This window comes from Mastigoproctus giganteus, chromosome 14, assembly GCF_048544385.1.
Source record: "Mastigoproctus giganteus isolate SK-2022 chromosome 14, ASM4854438v1, whole genome shotgun sequence".
NCBI classification, from domain to species: Eukaryota; Metazoa; Arthropoda; class Arachnida; order Uropygi; family Thelyphonidae; genus Mastigoproctus; species Mastigoproctus giganteus.
The window spans coordinates 102,888,575-102,909,258 of NC_143588.1; the positions used below are offsets into that span (position 1 = coordinate 102,888,575).

At 37.6% G+C, this 20,684-nt stretch overlaps 1 protein-coding gene across 2 annotated transcripts in view; it reads right to left on the bottom strand.

Moving 5' to 3' along the window:
- The window catches only part of LOC150075458 (recombining binding protein suppressor of hairless-like), a 156,016-nt gene that overhangs the window by 101,844 nt on the left and 33,488 nt on the right, over window positions 1-20,684 (bottom strand). Inside the window, exon 1 of one of the 2 annotated variants that reach the window (XM_090388916.1) lies at window positions 4,400-4,547. The exons of the other annotated variant lie outside the window; for it this stretch is intronic. Coding sequence (XP_090245042.1) covers window positions 4,400-4,429 — 30 coding nt within the window. The 5' untranslated portion in view covers window positions 4,430-4,547. Of the gene's footprint in view, window positions 1-4,399; window positions 4,548-20,684 lie in introns of those variants that run through there. 2 annotated transcript variants of the gene reach the window in all.

Sequence of the window (20,684 nt, forward strand, 5' to 3'; positions counted from 1 at the left end):
CGTGTGCTAGGCACTGCTGCTCCTTCCCACCTGGCTACGGAGGCGCCATCCTTGACAAATGCAAGTACTACATAAGGGTAGCAGCAACCCCAGAGTAAAGCACCGTGTGGTACTACACTCAGGGTAGTGGAAAATGAAAAAGACCTGGGGGTAATTGTGCAGTCAAATATAAAGTTCTCTGAGCAATGGAGACAGGCTTCCAGGACAGCTCATGGGGTTTTGTCAATGGTGTACAGAAATTTTGCTAGGAGGGATGAGGTGATTATCCCAATGTATAATGGTTAAGCTGCATCTTGAGTACTGCATACAAGTCTGGAGGCCTCGTTTTAGGAAGGATGTGAAGCTGCTGGAACGAGTACAGAGAAGGGCAACGAGATTGGTGAGGGAAACAAAGGGGTGCTCTTACCAAGAAAGGTTTAATTCGGCAAATTTCAGCATCTGGACACTGGACACCTGCCAGATGATCTGATTGAGGTGTTTAAGGTTTTGAATAGATTGCGCAAACTCGATGCCGATTAGATCCTTCCTCTTGCTCACACCACACACAAGGGAGCAACAAATTCAAATTGAGGAAGGACGGTTGCGGAACAGATGGAACACCTTCCATCTGTTGTTGTGGAAGTTGATAGTTTAAATAAATTCAAGGAAGAACTAGACAAACTATTGGACGGAATGAATAGGTGAAACGGGAGGTACAGTTTTTTTTTTTTTTTTTCCTTTTTGCTGATGCTTCATAAGTTTGCTTTCTTCCATAATTTGCCACTCTAGTGCCAATTTCAAAGCGGCCAGGAAAAAGAATCAATGTAATATTAGATGGAATAAGATTGGAACAGGTGGACAAATACAGATACTCGGGAATCATAATGACAGAAGGCGGAAAAAGCCTGGAGGAAATAAAAACAAGAATTGCAATGAGCAAAGAGGCTTTTAGTAATAGAAAAGAACTATTGATAAGAAGTTTCAAGAATGAATTAAGAAAGCAAATGGTGAAAACATTAATATGGACTGTTGTACTTTATGGCTCAGACATGGACAGAATGAGTAATGAGGAAGTTTTGAGGAAAGTAGGAGATGACAGAACATTAGTAAAAGAACTAAGAAGACAAAAGAACTTTATAGGACATGTTTTTAGAAGAGAAAGCATGGTGAGAAAAGTGATAGAGGGGAAGATGTATGGGAAGAGAGCTGTTGGGTGAAGGAGAATTGGAATGATGTATTGGATAGGAAGATGAAATTATGCAGAATTAAAAGGACAGCACAAGACAGAGACAAATGGCGTTAATGGAGTCCTGAACCTGCCTATGGGCAGGGAACTTGAAGAAGAAGCATGCAAATTTCCTTGGTGATATTTTATGTACGCAATTTCAAGGGTGTGGAGAGGTATTAATTGGGTATTGATCACAGATATTTTGAATCTAATTTATTATTAATTAGAATTACTAGTCTACTAGGACAAAACTACGATGAGAACAGAACGGATATATGAAATAAAGAGATACAACGTGACCTACAAGCAGGGATGGACTAGCCATAGGATTTAGGGATACAAGGAAGCCCTTTCAAGGTCATGCTAAGTAGACTTTTTTTCTTTTCTTTATTACAAATCAAGATAAATACTGTACACGGGACTAGGTGGTACTGAAATCGAAGCCGTTTGAGTCTAGTATTAACATACCATATCAAAACGTAAGATTTCTATACCATAAAATGGTGGTTCTCTTATATTAAAAAAATAATATAAATGAATAAATAATTGGGACGCTTAGTGACGCCGTCCGCCTAGGAAGTATGTGGAGGATTTATCAAAATCCTTCGATAAATATCTTTAATAATCTCTTTATAAACAAAGAATGTAAAATCAAATATAACCTAAAAGGTTAAAATTTTACTCCTAAGCAAAAGATGAAATTTCTTAATTTAAAAAAGATGTAAGATTTGGAAATGATAAAAAATTAAATTCGCCTTAAGCTTCATTTACAATGTTTTAATCAAAATTCTTACTAGCTCAATGAAAAGTATGCGGTTCGGCTGTGGCCAAATTGCTCTTTAAAATACGTCTGTCCCAAATACTTTGTAGTTCATTCCTAAAATACATTTCCTTCCCCTTTTTTTAAGCACCTTAAAACCTTTCAACGTATGATTAAGGTGCATGTAGCTAACACAAATCTCTTCACTGTCTCTCTTCGAAACAATGGACAATAAACCTTCATTTCATTCTACGAGAACCGGAACTGATTTATGAAGATTTAAATTGTCTTTAACCATACAGCAGAAATAAATATAACAAGTTTACAATTATAGTTATGACAGATATTGCATTTCCTTATATTTTAATTACCATTATATTATAAATTATTTCGCGAATGCTCTGACAAATCCTACATTTTATTAACCACAAGTCGAATAAATTGGAAGAGTCCGATTATATTTACCTCCCACGCCGAAATTAAAGAGAAGGGGTTAAAAATAAAATCTAAATTAATCACTAGATACGAAACAGCCTGTGCACTAAAAGGAGATCCATAAATCTCTATATTATTATAATAATATTCCTAGAAATAATTCTCATTTAAATGTGAATCAGTACCAAAAGACAAAATTGTTGGTCGTTTGGCTTCGAAAAATCAATGGGAAATGGCTCCGTTATCAGGTAAATAATGAGAATTTTAATAATTAACATGAGAAATTTTCAAATGAGAAAAAATAATAATAAAATTTGCGTGAGAATATAGTTATTTACCTAAAAATAAGAAACGGCTCATGTTACATACCTTCAAAAAAGCCATTTCTATCGAGTTTCCAGAGTAAAATAAATCAGAAGACATCATTCTCAGAATGTCTTAGCATAATGAGAAAACTGCAATTAGTTTTCAGTTTTTCAGGGAATGGATTCTTACGATAAATTCTGTACCGCCCACTTCGAAAAACCCCCATATTATCTTGATCGAAAGACAAAAGTGTTTTGTTCTCGATCGAGAGATTAGAATATTTTCTCTAGAGACCAGGACAAAAACAACCCTAAATGTTAATACCAATAAAAGCATTTAAAAAGCATAACGATGTATGAAATAAATTTATTATTTATTTATTAACGTGAAGTAGAACAATTAACATTTACATATTGTGTCATATTTGTTCTCTGACGACATATGCTGGTATTATCACTTTCTGCAATCAAAATAAATTATATGTATAAGCTATTGTTTTCAAGTGAAACTGGAATTTTTCCACTTTCGATGGAATGCAGCAAGGCCAGTTGTCTCTCTGCAATATAAAACAGCAGATAGTATTCAACATCATTCGACAAGATGTTCGTTTGGCAATTTTTCGGCACGTGTCAGGAAATAAAAAATGTCGTTTGGTATGATGAAAGGAGACAGTGCCAATATTCATAATTTCAACACAAATGACGAATATTAATTAAAATATCGATCCAAAAGAATTATACATAATTAAAAGGAAAGAGTTTAACATACAGGACATTTTAAGTGCCCATAGGATGTCTCATGTTAACTGTATTTCTCCGAAGGGCAAATTGGAGGGAGCCAAAAGATAGAAAGAAAAAAACATCCGATGTCCCAAATAATGAACTTCAGCTACCATCACAGTAGTAAAATCTTTTAAAATGTGTCAGTTTTTTTAAATCCTCAAATAGGTAATTAAATAATGGGTTTTAGAAATAGGTAACGAGTTCTTATCATTACTGATCACTGCTTTTGTCGTCTATAATCGTGATTTTTCTTTCCAGGGCCCAAGAGGGTTCTCCTGATCGTCCCACTAAAAGAACATCATGGGCTCCCTGGATTGAGAAACAAAAACTGATAAAAATAAACAAATAAAATGACAATAATATCGTTCTTAGATTTGGGGCCCCTTTCGCAGTTTGGGCCACAATCAAACGCAATGGCTACGGGGAACTACGCGATTTAATTTATAAAAATCACGAGGTTAAACAGACGTATTACATTAGGCCACTAAGTGGTCAGGCGCGAGGGTACATAAGTGCACCAGCTTTGAGTGACCGGGGTTCAGCCCCCCACCCCCCAAGGAATTATTTCAACTCTGAAATCCCGTATATGAAGCAATCTTGGCATTTTTCTTCTTTAGACAATCTATCCTTTAATCTTAAGTGATTCTTCGCTTCTGATCTCGTTAAACCAAACAATCACCATCACCAAAAGGAATGTTAGCTAACAAATGCCAAAAGAAATTATGCAAAAAAAAAAAAAAAAGGGAAAGAAAAACAAGAAGTAAAGGAATGATAATAAACTAGATTTTAAAACAGGTGTCAAGATCGAATCCGAGAGTTGAATGTGTTGCAGAAATATGGAAAATATTCACTTTCTCCCGCATGTTAAACTTATTTACATATCAAAAAGAAATACTAGGGGGTCCTCACCTCAGTCATAAATGCTTCATTCATTGTCATCACCCAGGTAGTCCTCACGTCTGACACACCAACTTGTAATACTGGCACTTACAGGGTGGGCCTGACATCCACATTATTCCGCAATGGAGCGAAGATACGAATGACGTATCAAATGCGTCCAAAGGATTGTCACTTCACTCGAAGAAAAGTTGAGAACGTCTTTGTTTTTGGCCTCTCACATATACAACAAATATAGGTTTTGTCCCCCCTTTTCCCGTCCCCTAAACAGCCCACTGATCATTAATGGTTGTTCCAAATTACCCTATCACAAAACGACAAAACAACAACAACAAAAAAAAAAGTCACATTTTCGAATTTTTTAAAGTATTTGTCAGTCTTGTTCTGTCCGCGGTTTCGGATGCAAGAACTTCTAAAGGTATGACTTCGCTAATAACGGGAACCCACGGCCGATTGGCAGAAAAAGTATGACTTCTCTCGTAGCACGTCCAGGAAGGCGGCGGCGGCTGCAAAGCGCACTGAACTGAGACCACAGCGCCAACAAACACTCGTGGGAACGCCGATTCGACGTTGACATCGTGGGAACAATGAAAACCCCGCCGTTCCATTAGATGCTAAGCTCCCCCTTCGCAGCACGTCCTCGACATCGGCTAATAAGGCTACAGTGTTAGAACGGATGTAATAATAATAATAAAAAAATGCTAATCTCGAAAGGAATACCTAAACAAGTTTCGAAAAAATCGAGAGAGGCAGAAAGGGAGAGTAAGAAGAGAGTGGTTATAATGAAGAGAAGTCATAATAAAAGCTTTACTGTTAATAAAATATTTAATAACGCTTTTCATTAAAGATATTCGCCGATTACAGGACTGTGAGAGTACCAAAGATCATTCGATATAAGCAAACGACAAATACCGTTTGTATTTTTAGATAAAAATCGGTTGCATCCATTTCAGTCACTTGCGACTTTTGCAAAGTTTAGTGCGCAGACGATGCTGATAAAAGTACAGATGTACTTGATTGAAGCAAACTTCCTCAGCGATGCATCTGTCAACAAGGAGTTCAAAAAAATCAGAGGAACTGATATTAAGTCAGGACGATACATAGGGTTCTGAATTGCAGAAGGATTTTATGGAAGAGCTGCAGCACATAAACCAAACATTCCAGTACTCAATGCATGTTGTCGACTTGCTGGGTGCACATCCCATCGCAATTGGTCTTGGAACGTTGGAGGACTGTTTTATAGAGTGAAGAATTACGTACACGGTTTTCCGAGCTGATGGCCATGTTTGGAGGTGGCTCAAAGAATATAATTTACCAAAGTGTATCGTCCAAATATGAAGTTTGGTGAAGGTGCTATTCACTGCCAGGGGTAGTTTCTCGTGGTTTCAGATTGGACGTAGTTTCTGGAGCAATGAATGCAAAGTGGTACATTGATATTTTAAACGATTCTGCTCTTGCTGCAGTATGTGTCGGGGGCGGGGGGTCCTTTTCTGTTTCAGCATGACAACGATGCATCATGTAGTACTGCACTGGCTATAGCGACATGAATGTGTAAAGCTTCATTAGTCGATTCAGATCCAAACATTAATCCCAATGAATGAACACATATTGTATGAATCAGAACGCTACCTTCGGGCCAGTTCAACATGCCCGCAATCAGCAGCCGAATTTACTTCTTTTTTTTTTTTTTTTTTTGTTAGTTGTTGGCGCATCGGCTTCTGTGACCATAATGCACCTCCCAAGGATTCTGCAGTACTTTGGTCCAAGCCCGAGGCGGGATTCGAACCCGCGACCTTCGGGTTGCCAGGCAGGCACTTTACCCACCTGGCTAGCCCGGTAGGCCCGAATTTACTGCTGTGCCGAAGGATGAACGAGCAAAGGTACGTCTTCCTATTATTAAAAATTGGTTCGGAGTCGACCAACCAAAATACTGCATTTTACAAAATCACCGAGGAATCATCTTCCAACCCTCGAAAGGTGTAAAAAATTCCAGAGTGAAGATGCAACTGAAATTGAAGTATACACTTTTATTAAAAAATCCTTAAATGTCTTTTGGATACATTTGTGGATTCGTTGTCACTCCAGGAGAATCTGGAACGGTTGGGAACCCTAATGCTGTTTTTAAATTTTAATACCATTTAACTAAAAAAAAAAAAAAAAAGGAAAGAAAAGAAAAGAAAAGTTACAGAAGACTATGGAGAATTTCCTGTTGCACAACAAGCTAAATGATGATTAAAAATTGCGACAGATTCTAATAATTCCGATCAAAACGTTCAATTGATTGATATACCTTTGGGCAGTATTCGTATTGCCGAACTCGACCACTTATATGAATCGTGTGGACGTTCCAGGACTGCTAACCTTCGCGTTTTTCAAATTCAAATTATAATTTTAAGAGTAATGGAGCTTTTCGCCAATCTGCATGTTGCGGAAAATGAAAAACCCGGAACAACTCACGGGGTAAAACCCTACTCCCTCCACCTTAACTTCAAAATTAACTGGGAACCAGTTAATTATAGCTTTTGAAAAGGACTTCAAAAATTCCACTAGTAGTTGACAGGAATCGAACCTAGACCTCTCCAAATATATGGAGCAGATGGTGCAATATCGTACCGAAACAAAATCTAGTTGTAGATGAATAAAATGTTCCCGGAAGATGTGAGTAATAACATCTTGAATAAGATTAGGGCAGCAGATAAGACCTATGTATTAAGCACCAAGGTGGCTAAGGACATATGGCTTCAAAAACCAAATTATGATATTAGGGTTCCCCGTAAATGATTACATCTACCCATTTATTTATTTGTCTGTAAATTGCGTGTGTTCACTGGTCAATTTGCCTGTTTGCTGGATGAAAAAACCAATTTCTTGGGAGAAAAACCTTGCTATCTACACCTGAGACCGACTAACTCAGCCAGCTACCTTAAATCCTGAAAAAAACAAGGAACAAATTCTGTCCCATCTTTTTGAAAGGAAGTTTTGGTTTGGAATCTGGAGACATAAAGTGTATAGAAATGTATATTAACATGCACATCCGCAACCTTTAAAAATGTAATAACTACCAAGTAAGCCTACACAACTGAAGCAGCCAAGTGGCCAATTCCAAAGTGCAGTAGTACACGCGCCTCAGTTGAGTGTGCGTCGAATCCACATGACCGCTAAATAAGAAACGAATCTTGCTTATTTTAAATACGTCAAAACGGATATCAATATCATTAAGAGCTGTTGGCCTCGTTTAAGTAACACTAATTTTTCAAAAGTGACCTTTTCGTATGCGAACCGCATCACGAAAGCACAATATCTGTTCTGATGATAATGTCTAAAACAATTCTCGAAACGTAAATGCATTAAATTACTTCGCGTGACGGGAACCTATTTGTTTACAGGTGAAAAAAATTACAAGTATCATGTGACTATTACTTCTCTGTTTCTTGAAATATTATTAATAATAAACCATGGAAAATAGACTTATTATGATTATATACAATAAGTTTCAGGAAATCATAAATATAGCGTGCAATATCGCTTGCATAATGACTGTATATCTTAACAAATAAAACATTCTTAGTAAAAATAAATAAATAATATTTAAAAAAAATAACAAACTAACAACTAACATTAAAATTAAGTAGAAAAGGCAAGGACGTTTGCAGCGAGAGCCTTTTAGATGTTGCGCGATAGTAATCACTCTTCCGCAGACCCTCCAGTAAAACCGGACCGAAAGTAGGAAGAAACAATATGAAGAATCAAACAATATCATCATTACAGTAGTGCTCGCTGGCAAAGTCTTTTTTTTTTTTTTTTTTTTTATTGTCACTATCGGGACAACTCGTAAAACATTCGATAAGCCGACAGAACCATAAATTAGGGTGCACTATTAAATTACAATAAATTCCAATCAAAGCGCTTTCGAGAGGACTATGACAAAGCTTCTTATTGAGACTTCAAAAAGCGGGAAAACGCTTTACACGGGAACGCTATAAACGTTAAAAAATGCATGGCATTTCATCGGACTGGCCATAGGACCAGAAGTAAAGGGTTAAAAACAAGAAGTTCAATCCAGTTCTGTTTAAATATCAAACATATTTCTTAACTTTTGAGGAAACCTGACTGCATCTAAGATGCCTGATGACATTTTCTTACCTAAATATCTAACATAAAAATTAAAGAAATGTCACAAAGATCATGCTTTCTATCTTTTAACGAAAAACTGAGGTTTATTCAGTTTTCAGTCTTGACCGTTTTCTCTGGTTTTAGAAAGCATCTCGCTAGTCAATCTCAAAGAAATTTTAACGAAAATACAAAGTTTGTTGAACATTTGAGCATCTTTGGGCAAGCGAAAGATGTAACTCACTCGATTACCATTAGAACGAACTTCGAACGCCACATCGTATCTCATATTGCTGTTTCCGTTATCAAATGTTTTTTTAAGCACATCAGAAACTCGGGACATACTGCATGATTGGGTATTATGTCTATACAATTGTGTTCAGGGACCGATTTGTATGTTGTGCGGGAAGAAAAAACCCCATCCCCTCCGCTTGAGATCGACTAACTACATCCCCAGCTGAAAACGCCTTTAGAAATTCCTCCAATCTGTGACGCAACACGTTTGAAATTAAGTTATGAAAGAACAAACGCCACACTGCTCGACAAAATTAACAGAGCACGTAGAAAACGTGGGGTAACTCAAGTAGCTTGCGATTAAGCGGGACAAATTTTGGTATGGTGATGTACCATAAAATAATGATGAAATGAGGGGACAGTGAGAAATTTCGGACAGATATAAGGGACATAGAATTACCGAAAAGGTCACATTACAGATATCGAGACAAGACGCTCGAAACTATGATCACATGACATCAGTAAGACGTATGATCCCCTCCAACGGTTAAACAGGCCTGACAGCAGTGAACCATGCCCAATATAAGGGCGTCTATAAGATTCTGTGTCAAGAAATCTTTCTTCCACCAACGCAGATCTTAGCTCTCCAAGTGACCGAGGATTTGGCAGTTGGAGTGCAATGCGTTGCCCAAGGGAGTCCCACATAGGACTCCCTTGGGCAACTACATTTAAATCCTTCGAGTGGATTTAAATGTAGTGATCGTGCTGGCCATGGCAGTCGTTGGATATCTTCAGTTTCAAGATATTCCTCCAACATATGAACTCTATGGGCAGTGGCGTTGTCAGGCATGAAAATAAATTCTGGGCTAACCGCACCTCTAAAAAGTCGCACATAGAGTTCGAGGATCTGTTCTCAGTACCTCTGCGCAATTACGATACTTCTATCAAAAACATGAAGAGGGATGTGGCCGTTGATAATTATTCCGCCTTACACAAGAACACAGTCTCCACTGTAAATGTCCCTTTCTCTGATGTTGGAGGGATGGTACAGTATTCTTCTTTGTCTCCACATGAACGTCTAGAATCTGTTTGTAAGCCAAAACGGGACTCATCAGAGAACAGAACTGTATCCCATTTGTCAGGGCTACAAGTCACATGTTCATGTCACCAGTTTCGCGAGCTCTGAGGTGGTTTCCAGTTAATGGGATACAAACCACTGCCTTCCCTGAGCAGAGTCCTTTTGAATTGAGCCTTCTTAACCTGTGGCCGCAGCAACCTCAAGACACAGCTGATAAGAGGGCTTCAAGTCATCCAACGGCTCGCCATCTCAAAGAATCATCTAAAAGACGACTTGTCATACTGAGTACTGGAGATGTGGCTATCTCACTGAGCAAGCCAAAAAACGGGAATGAAGTGATTTGATCGTAACCCATGTTTTTACAGGCATGAATAATTTACATAATGTGCGTCTATAAGGTGGTATGGATCGATTTCTACTGGATACTCGGAATTTGCATGTCAGGATGCCTATTATATCAAATATTCGCCTTCGGCGACTATGCACACAATAAAATATTCATGAAAACATTTTGTTCTTTTAATTGTGTTGGACAGTGTCTTTTTGTTATCAGTTTACTAAATATATAAATCATGAATTAGTACTATCTGCATATAAAATTAATTACAGAAATAAGCGTTATATGTATATTCACGTTATCTCAACCGAATGTTCTTTGAATTGAATCAGAGAAAATTAAAGTCAATTAATTTAAGAAAAAAATCGAACACGCCTGGAATGCAAAACATGCAGGAATTACTTAACTTGTCTTAAACATAATTAATTAAATATTTTTATTATATAAATGAATTTTTACATTATCTGCATACATTAATAATAATATTTTAGGTTTTTAAAAACTTTAAAACCCTCACGAACAAACGCAATGCAGGGATTGCCACAAATATACAAGCTAATCTGAATGTCGCGAAAAATGTTTATTCACGTTAATTTTCAGGTCACAGAATAAAAAAAAAAAAAAAAAAAGTTCACCTTCAGTCTTAAACCACTACTCATTTCAATTTGCCCTAATTGCTCGTTCAATGATCCCTTCCGTTTTAAATGTGGTGCTGGTTGTTGTTGCAGTAGAGTTTATGAGCATGAGCGACTAAGACCATATTGCTCCGTGTATATTATCTGCAGATTGCGTGTCTCCTGTGGTCGATTTTCTGTTTTCTGGACGAAAAACCCAAGTTTCCGGGAGAAAAACCATGCTACACTCACCTGAGATCGACTAACTCAGCCACATTGTGAAAAAGAGCCCATGAAAATTCCTCATATCATCGATGGGACTCGAACTCAGGTCTTTTTCACCCCGAGGGGGAAGGACTTCTTGCAAGAGACTTCTCAATCTGGAATCTCCTCGTTTTCGATCCTCCATTGTTTCAAAATCTCTATATCAAATTCATTTGCTGTTTTTGTCTCTTTGCCAACTCAAAATTATTCGGAATCTTTTTGATATTTACATTGAATACGATCATCATTGTTCCCCTGTTCCACGGGTCGACGTAAGAAGCCTCACCACCATGTCCTGTCCATGTACTTCTCTCCGTCGTTGATTTCACTCCAGTTTCCTCCTCTCTTAATGACATCGGTCTTTATTATGTCCTGCTACCTCATTCTTAATGTCCCCCTCGGTCTTTTGTCCTCTAGTTGTAAATCAAACATTCTTCTTGGCAAACGCCTCTCGTTCATCCCCTTGATGAACCATTGCATTCGGGACCTCTCAATCTCTCTGGAGCTTTTCTACCTGGATTTTCACCCTAATCAAACCATTCCTGATTTTGTCGCGTATCTTTCCGACTATGCTCCTCACAAACCTCATTTCCTTTCTCCTCAGAGTCCAAATTTCAAATGCATGTCTTTGAATATATATATATATATTTCTTTGAGTCATTTTTCTAAGGCATGGTAAAGAATCAATAAATTTTTCATCAATCTACTGATGAAGTTGATTTCTACAGAAGTCTTTTTTTTTTCTTTTTTTTTTTTTTGGAGGGGGGAGGATCGTTCCAAAACGAAACATCATCCTATGCTACATGACTTTGATGACAAACCAATTTTATCCTACATTTCTTCATCCAGAAATCATTTACGATTCATTGACTTGAGAGAGACAGAACCGTGCCACATTTCATCATTAAAAATAGGGCATGCTCTCCGATGCCATCTGTTTGTCGACAATCCTCTCATTCATGACTACATAGGTGAAGAACTAAGAATAACCGCATCCTGTTGGGATTTATTAAACAGAAGTTCACATGGGCAAAGTTAATATCCTAACTCTCGTATTTATGTCATGGTAAAATATGTGTGTGTGTGTGGTCATTATTTACGCCAGTGAACGCGTTATTGGTTGATATGGGCGACGAGATCTACGGAGATCACTACGGCTATCGGGGCATAAAAATCTAAGGATATCACGGATACAAAGACTGCAGTTAGCAAAAACCATGAATGTCCTTCTCATCATTTTTTAGAGACACCGACTCTCAACATAGCCTTATAAAAAAAAGAAAGAAAGAAAAGTGGGCTGGAAAAAACTGACACGTGTACAGAATATTAAGGCAGCCTGATGAGTGAGAGCGGCAGTGCCTAGAGGGTGATGAAGAATGTGGGAAAGCAAACACGAAAGGCCGACATGGAGGAGAAAAAGTTAAGCCCACCGGACCATTTTCATTTGCACCTTATCATCGTATTGTTGATTTGCACACAGAAAACAGTCATTACGGATTATTGACTGTAAGACACACCCACCAAAGGTGTCAATGACTATCCTTAGGATCCGTGTTATATTATTCATCAGACTGCCACTGAATAGCTTATTCGGTTGTCCGGCTGAAACTATGTAAACTATTCTCTCCATCAAACCCGCCTGCAGTGAAAGGTTGTGTTTACATGACCCCAACTGAATTACACAAAGCCATATTTTTAGGTTCGCCTTCCCCCTAAGTCTTCCCCTGTCCAGCAGTGCTCGACTTGCAAGCGTCAACAGCCAAACAAACGATATCTAATAACTACAGAAAAAGCTCACTGATTCGTATCCTCTATAATAAGGACTGCCTTTCTAAAGAGAATTTAATGATAGTTCCGAACTTTTTTTTTTTTTTTTTTTTTTGAACGGTTTCAATATCAGTTCGCGAAAAAAAAAAAACCTCATCATGACCATAATCGAAATGCATAAATTCTCAAATATCTACCATTCGAGGCTCTTGGAATTAAAAACGTATTCGCGGCACACCTAAAGAGCAATTTCCATTAGGTTGAATAGATAATTTCGTAATCTAGCTGCACACCAGAGCGCCAAGACACCCGATTGAGAAGCATTGGTATTAAACATCTGTATCAAAGGAAACAATTGCATTTTTTTTTTTTTCTTCTTGATGATTTTGACAGTGATAGGGCCCAATAGGAGAAAAGACAGCGGACAACGTTAAACATAAAAACAAAAAAATGTGCTATATATATTGGCTTGTTTTTATGAACCACGACTTAAAATATTTACATATAATTATGTTCTATAATTCGGATACTCGTCTACCCGTATTAGACCGAATTAGTGAAACTTTACTGTAATAAAATTCAAAATTATTTAAACTACGCACAATTAAACTTATTTTTGATAAGTCAAATAAAAATAGTTGTTGGAAAAGACCCGAGTTCGATCCTGTCAATGACGCAAAGAATTTTTATAGGTCTTTATCACAACGTGGCTGAGTTAGTCGGTCTCAGGGTAGGACAGCATAATTTTCCCTCCAGGTAACTCGAGTTTTTCGCCCAAACATTTACAGACATGTTATGTATGGTGCAATATGGCCTAAGTTGCTGATGCGTCTAAAACCCGACAAAAAAAAAAAAAAAAAGTTTGATGAAAAGCTAAGAAAAGATGATGTAACAAATTATAAAAGAAAAGAGAGAAGACAATCCAGAGAGGAAAAGAAAAAAAATTGATAATGGCAATTTAAAGATTTTTTTTTTTTCCCCATGGAAAACAAGAGCGCAAGAAATTTTCCTTTTTCCCGAACTGCAGCTCATTGCTATGGTAACACGGCAGGATGATCTCTAAAATCATATTCGGCATCAATTTTAATTAGAAATAATATGCATAATCGAGTTGTAACAGCTAAACATAAGAATGCATTTCGCTAACTTGTATGCGCAAGTAAAGATATTAAACATTATTTTGTGCAGATCGGCAAGCACCAAATGGTCAAGGAATAAATATTTTCAAAAAGAAGCGATTGCATTTCACTGATGCTTTTTTTTTTTTTATGAAAACCCCAAACACGAGATATTAGAACCTACAATACTTAGTACCGAGCATGGGTTGAAGGTTGAGAAAATGAAAGAAGGTACAGTACTTCTTGATTAGACTTGAACTTCTGAAGATTGTAATTTTCAGGAAATACGTATGTATTTTCAGGAAATTTTCAGGAAATATGTATTTCCTGAAAATTACTGGGTCTGTCTGTGACTGGGTCCAACTACAAACTCACTGGGTCTGTGAGTTTGAAGTTGGACAGTAAAAGGTCATTGACTGGTTGCGGCATATGTTTGGACTGATTTGGAAGAGAGAGCGGATTATAGGAGCCAATTCGGAAGAACAGTGCCCATGGACGTATCTATAGAAAAGACATGCAGCAGAAACAGAACGTATATAAGATAGAGAGTGGAGAGATTCCGTTAGAGATGAGTCATTAATTAGCCTAACTGCCCTCTTTTGAATGGAATCTAGAAGCCTGAGATAGGTTTTGGAGGCACCGCCTCCAATGTGGGAACAATATTCCATAGTAGGGCGGATTTGCGATTTGTACAGAGTGAACAGCTGTTTGGAAGAAAATTAACACCGAGAGCAAAAGAGAAAACCCGTTTTTTTTTTTTTTTTTTTTTCATGCAGAGGAAGCAATATTTGTAATGTGCTTATGCCAAGAGAAATTAGAAGGCAGGGTAATCTCCAATAGAGATTTATGATCTTGTCTAGAAATCACAGTGTCATCAAAGATAAGCATAGCAGAAGCCTTTTTGCGAGATATAAGACAGGACAGTTTTAGAAGGATTGAAATCAATTAAGTTATATTTGCCTCACTGGAGAATTACCTGGATATCAGAATTTAAGGAACTGGTAGTGATTATTCGAGATGAAGCTGTTTTTGCAGGGCAAGGTTTCTCAAACTGGAAGGTGGAATGCAATTTGCTGTCATCAGAAAAACTATGGATAGGATTTCGGGTTAACGGAAGAAAGTGAATAATATACAAGAGGAAAAGAGTGGGAGAAAGAACCAAACCTTGGGGAACACCAGAATCAGTTCTCTATCTTCTAACTTCTCTACTATCTACCATTACCCGCAGTGAGTGGTCAGGAAAAAAAGACTGGATACCCAATTACAAAAAAAAAGTTGGCAAACCATAAGATGGAAGCTTATTTAGAAGAGCTTTGTCTGAACACGATCATAAGCTTTTGAAATGTCACGAGCAACTTACTGAGTTTCACCAAACTTTCCTGTTGAATATATCCATAGATGGATAACATAAGCCAGTATATTACTAGTGGATCAACACCAAGAATTCAAACTGGCAATCAGAACGATAGACAGCAGATGAATTTGACAGAATGTGGTAGAGATTTTAAGCCAAAGAAGATCAAAAAGAGGAGATTCCAAATTATTAAGTCTCTGACAGGGAATATCAGAGTGGACATATGCACAAGTACCACCTCTGAAATGAACGGAATCATACAGCGAATAATTTGTAAAACTGAGATGGGCAGTGGTTGAATCAACTGATAATTGGGAGTCTGTCAGAAAGAGTACATGTGGTTTGGCGGACTGTAAGTGGAAATGGACCTCACTGAGATTGGAACTAACCACGTATATTTGTGAAATGAGCTAGGAAGTGTCTGGAAAGTTTAGATCTTTCCGCAGATAAGTTTGTTCTATTAGTTTGACAATTCATGACGTATTCTGTGGTAAGAAAAGGTGAGGGTGGGTATGATGTATGAAGTAATGAAATTCTTGGATATAGCGTACACATGGCAAGAATGTACCCAACTCCTTGACATAACATGGCCTCGATAATGTCTCCCACATACACACTACTCGGACTCCCTCCAGTCTCTATCTGGCAAAGTAGAGGCAGCAAGAATATACACCAGCTGATCTGGAAGCCTCCTGGAGAGTTACCAATAGGTTCGGTCTGGTGGACTATCAAGCGGCCGGCCTGCGAACAGCGTTTTACAGCTGTGCCCTCGAAAAGTTAGGAAGACTGGATCTCGCCACGATGTTCTCCATAACCTCAAAAGACATCAATCATACTGCATGATGGAAGAGATGGGAGGGTTGCCGGAGCTTTGCTTTGGAGACTAAACGTGGGTTCCACCACTTCAAGCCTGCTCTGAGTTGATATAGCATTAGCTATAACCTTGAAACTCTGAGTTGGTATAATAACGTTTATTATACCAACTGTGCTACCCACAACGGCAAGTTTTATTAGATGAAAAAAATTAACTTTTCCTTTTAGACCTTTTTCTCACTTAAGTGTAAATTTTACAAAATTTGTTCAATGGAGATAAATAAAGTAATATAATCCAATAACAAGACTACATTTGACTCTGGCTACAGCTTTGGATTCTTCATAACATGACTTTTGTATTGCAGTCCATGGATGAGTGGCTAAAGTACATTGACTCGTTTGTACTCAACACTTACCTTAACTAATGACAGCATATACGGAGCTTAAATGGCAAAAGATAATCTTGGATAAACCATGTTAGTTACAAAAGAGGGTTTTAAAAGGAGCGAATCGAGATCACAACTGTTCAAACGACTTGGTCCACAACCCAATAAACTCTCGATTTCGTTGAAAGGGAGTGAACAACGCAGAGAATATACTCATCAAGGCATCAATCTTGACAGCTTTGCTACATAAAAAAATTAAAGCGACATGCACGGAGCGAGTGCTACAAAGAAGGATGCTGATGACCTCGTAGAGTGAACTCAACAGATCTAATGACTGACACAAACTACGACAGAGGGAAGCACAAATAGTCGTTTCGACAACTGAAACACGATTCAAAAAGTGGAATGGGCAAGTGAGAATAGACGCGAGGGTGGCAATTTGATCATCGCGAGAGACATTTTGTTGCTGTTGTTTTTTCAAGGTAAAACAGAAGAGAAGGCCCTTTTTTATTTCCATTTAACGCTCCGCGGACAGTGATGAGACAGTGCAAATCATTAGTAAACTAACAGAAATGGATTTAACGATAGTATGTTTAACATAAATCAAAAGCAGTATAATAAATTTCCAGTCAATTTATAGGCTATTTCTATATTCACCAATTTTACAAATGGTACCAAACTCCAGGTTTGAGATGAGCACCCAGGGATGAACCTGGATATTCTCATCATAAAGATTCTTCTGATATTTTCAGAAAAACTTGCCTTAATAGTTGCATAAAATGTTCCATGAGCTGTCCTGGCAGACATGCTGCCAGAACAGCTCATGGTGTTTTCTCATTGATATACAGGATTTTTTCTAGCAGGAATAAGAGTTATTAGTCCATTATATAATGCTATAGTCAGGCCACATCTTGAGTATTGCATACAGGTGTAGAGGCCTCATTTTAGGAAGGATGTAGAGCTGCTGGAACGAGTACAGCGAAGGGAAACGAGATTGGTCAGCGGGACAAAGGGGGTGCCCTAATCAATAATGGCTCCAGTTTTGCAAATTGCAACGTCTAGAGACTAGGCACCTGCGAGGTGATCTGACTGAGGTGTTTTAGGTTTTGAATGGATTCTTCCTCTTGCTCAGACCAGACACGAGAGGGCACAAATTCCAATTGAGTAAGGACGGGTGCAGGACAGATGTGCGGAAATATGCCTTTAGTCAGTGCGTGGTTGATTGCTGGAACAAACTTCCATCGTTTCGAGGTAGTGCAATACATGGTAACTCGTTGTGAAGGTGGTCAACAATATGAGATACAATTAAATCGACGCCTTTACACCACGATTCTAGGTTTTCTTTTATGAGCTATCTATGGTGTATTTACACCAATATTTTATTGTATATTTTAAGCTCATATTGTATTATGCCTTGCGCATTTATATTTTAATATTGAATATTATAAATATAGTATAAGGATGTAGAACTGCAGTAATAGGTGCAGAGAAGGGTGATGGGAACAAAAGGGTGGTCTTACCAAGAAAAGTTTCGATTTTGCAAAGTGCAGATCTTTGAGTACTTATATGGACTGAATAAGTTAAATGCAGATGGCGTAACTCTCGCTCAGACCACACACACACACACACACACACCTGTGAGGAAGCATAAATTGAAATCGAGAAAGGAAGGTATGAATAGATGTGCGGAAGTTCGTCTTCAGCCACCAGGTAGCTGATTGTTGGAACAAACTTCCATCTGTTGTTGTTGTGGAAGAGGGTAATCCGAATAACTTCAAAGAACTAGACAAATTATTGGAGGGGTTGGATAGGTGATGTGGGAAGTTTCTTTTTTTTTTCTTTTTGGCTGACGCTTCATAAGTTTGCTCTCTTGCATCATGTGTCACTACTAATACCAAATGGGTGTATTCTTCGGTCAGTTTGTTTTACTGGACGAAATACACGAGTTTGCTTGAAAAAAAAAAAATCATTTAACTCTCGCCTGGGATCGACTAACTCAGCTACAAACCCGTAAAAATTTCTCTCAACCGAGACCTTTTCCAATGAGCTATCAGTGAGTGCTGGAAATTTAAAAGGCCACTTATTGCTGTTCTGTTATTTCTTAGATTTTTCGTGGATTGATTTTACGATCCCTTTTTCGTGAAATTTCACGTTATTTGGCCTCGGCGTTATCAGAGAATCGCCAGTCTAAATTTATCATTTATTAGTTTTAAATTTTCTGGTAAATTTGCCTTTTATTTAAAATATTCTAAATTTATGTTCATATTCTTTCCAGACTATTGTTTTTCTCATTTCCCCATTCCCACCCCTCTCTCTCACCTATTTTGTCTTTTCTATTTGGTTTCTGGGTGTATTCGCTTTTCCTTCTTACTGTCTTATTTTAATTACACACACACACACACACACACACACACACACACACACACACACACACACACACACACACACACACACACACATAATTTGAGGGAGGGGGGGATAAAACGCAAATTTGTGTGGAAAAAGTATCTGTGGCCACCAGATACTCTTCATATTATTATTAAAAATCTGTTTAAATCAAAAATCTTTTACAGCACCCTATAATAAAGTAGTATTAAAAATATACTTTTTTTAGGAAATCAAAACAGCAATTATCGTCTACTGTATGATGCTACTTCTTGAGAAAAAATTAAACCATGCTTCTAGTATACAAAAAGAAATGAATATTTGAATATTCAGAATAAAAAAAAAAAAAAAAAAAAAAGAGTACGTTTCCCCACAAAAGTATGAGCAATATGACGGACTAGGAGCAAATCTAAAAATCACATTTGGCCATTAAATATGTACAGTAATAATCGTTGTTTACTACACTTTATACGCGGTAAGTAAATTCTCACAAATTCGAAATTTAATTTTGTATCCCTCTAAAAAGTGGTACAATTTAAGTAGAACTTGTCGAGCAGTTCTTTCCTCTTACGACAACGTCGAGCTAACTTCATCAACGCGACGTAATCGGCGGTAGCCTGCCTGCCTGAACTAATACCAGATGTTAAGAACCCTATAATTTAAATGTTAGAGGCTAAGCAAAGTAACATGGTAATCGGCGATAGCATTAGGTTACAAGCTTCTGGCCAACCTTAAAAAAAATAATAATAAAATAAAATAAATAAAACCGCACTGATGAACAACGCCACAAAAAACTAGTGTTCGTCTGCTCCAAAGGCAGACGAACAGTGCTCTCCACTAATGCAGTATTTTCGTATTGCAGTGAACAGAAATTCTAGTTAAAACAAGATTTTTTTTTTATAATCTAAATAACTAAAAAAAGTTATAAAAAGAACAAAAATAGTTTAATGCTTACTGAACATTATATTTTTAATTAAATGAAGTCATGGTAATATTATAACATACGCCTTATCGCTTATGATTATGATACTACAAAGTAAGTACAAGTGTGGACAAAATAATGGAAACGTTTACCTAATATGAAAGTAGTCGTTTGTGTAATGACTGTATGATGCATTTATTAAGATGCAATGATGATTTTTTGCCTTTTTTTTTTCCTTGCAGGTAGTAGTATAGTAGAGGCATGTGATGCAAGAAAGCAAGCTTATGTAGCATCAAAAAAAAAAAAAAAAACATTTCACACATATTCCCTCTAAACGTTTGTCCAGTTCCTCCCTGAATTTATTTAAGCTATCAGCTTCCACAACGACATCTGGAAGTTTGTTCCAGCAATTAACTACCCGCTGGCTAAAGGCAAATTTCCGCACATCTATTCTACAACTGTCTTTCTTCAATTTGAATTTATACCCCCTCAGGTTCGTAATCTGAGCAAGAGGAAGCATCCCATCAGAATTGAGCCTGCTCAACCCATTCAAGGCCTTATACACCTCAATCAGATCACCTCGCAGATGCCTAGTGTCCAGATGCTGCAATTTGCAGAGCCTAAGACTTTCTTGGTAAGACCACCCCTTCGTTCCCTTCACCAATCGTATTGCCATTCTCTGTACTGCTCAAGCAACTCTACTCCTTCCTAAAATGAGGCCTCCAGACCTGTACGCAGTACTCAAGGCATGGTCTGACCATTGCGTTATACAAAGGGATAATCACTCCTTTTCCCTAGCAAAATTCCTGTAAATCATTGACAAGACACTATGAGCTACTCTTGCAGCCTGTGTGTAGGCTACAAGGAAATGGATACCTATTACCTTAATAAATATTACTGTTGATCCAAATGCTG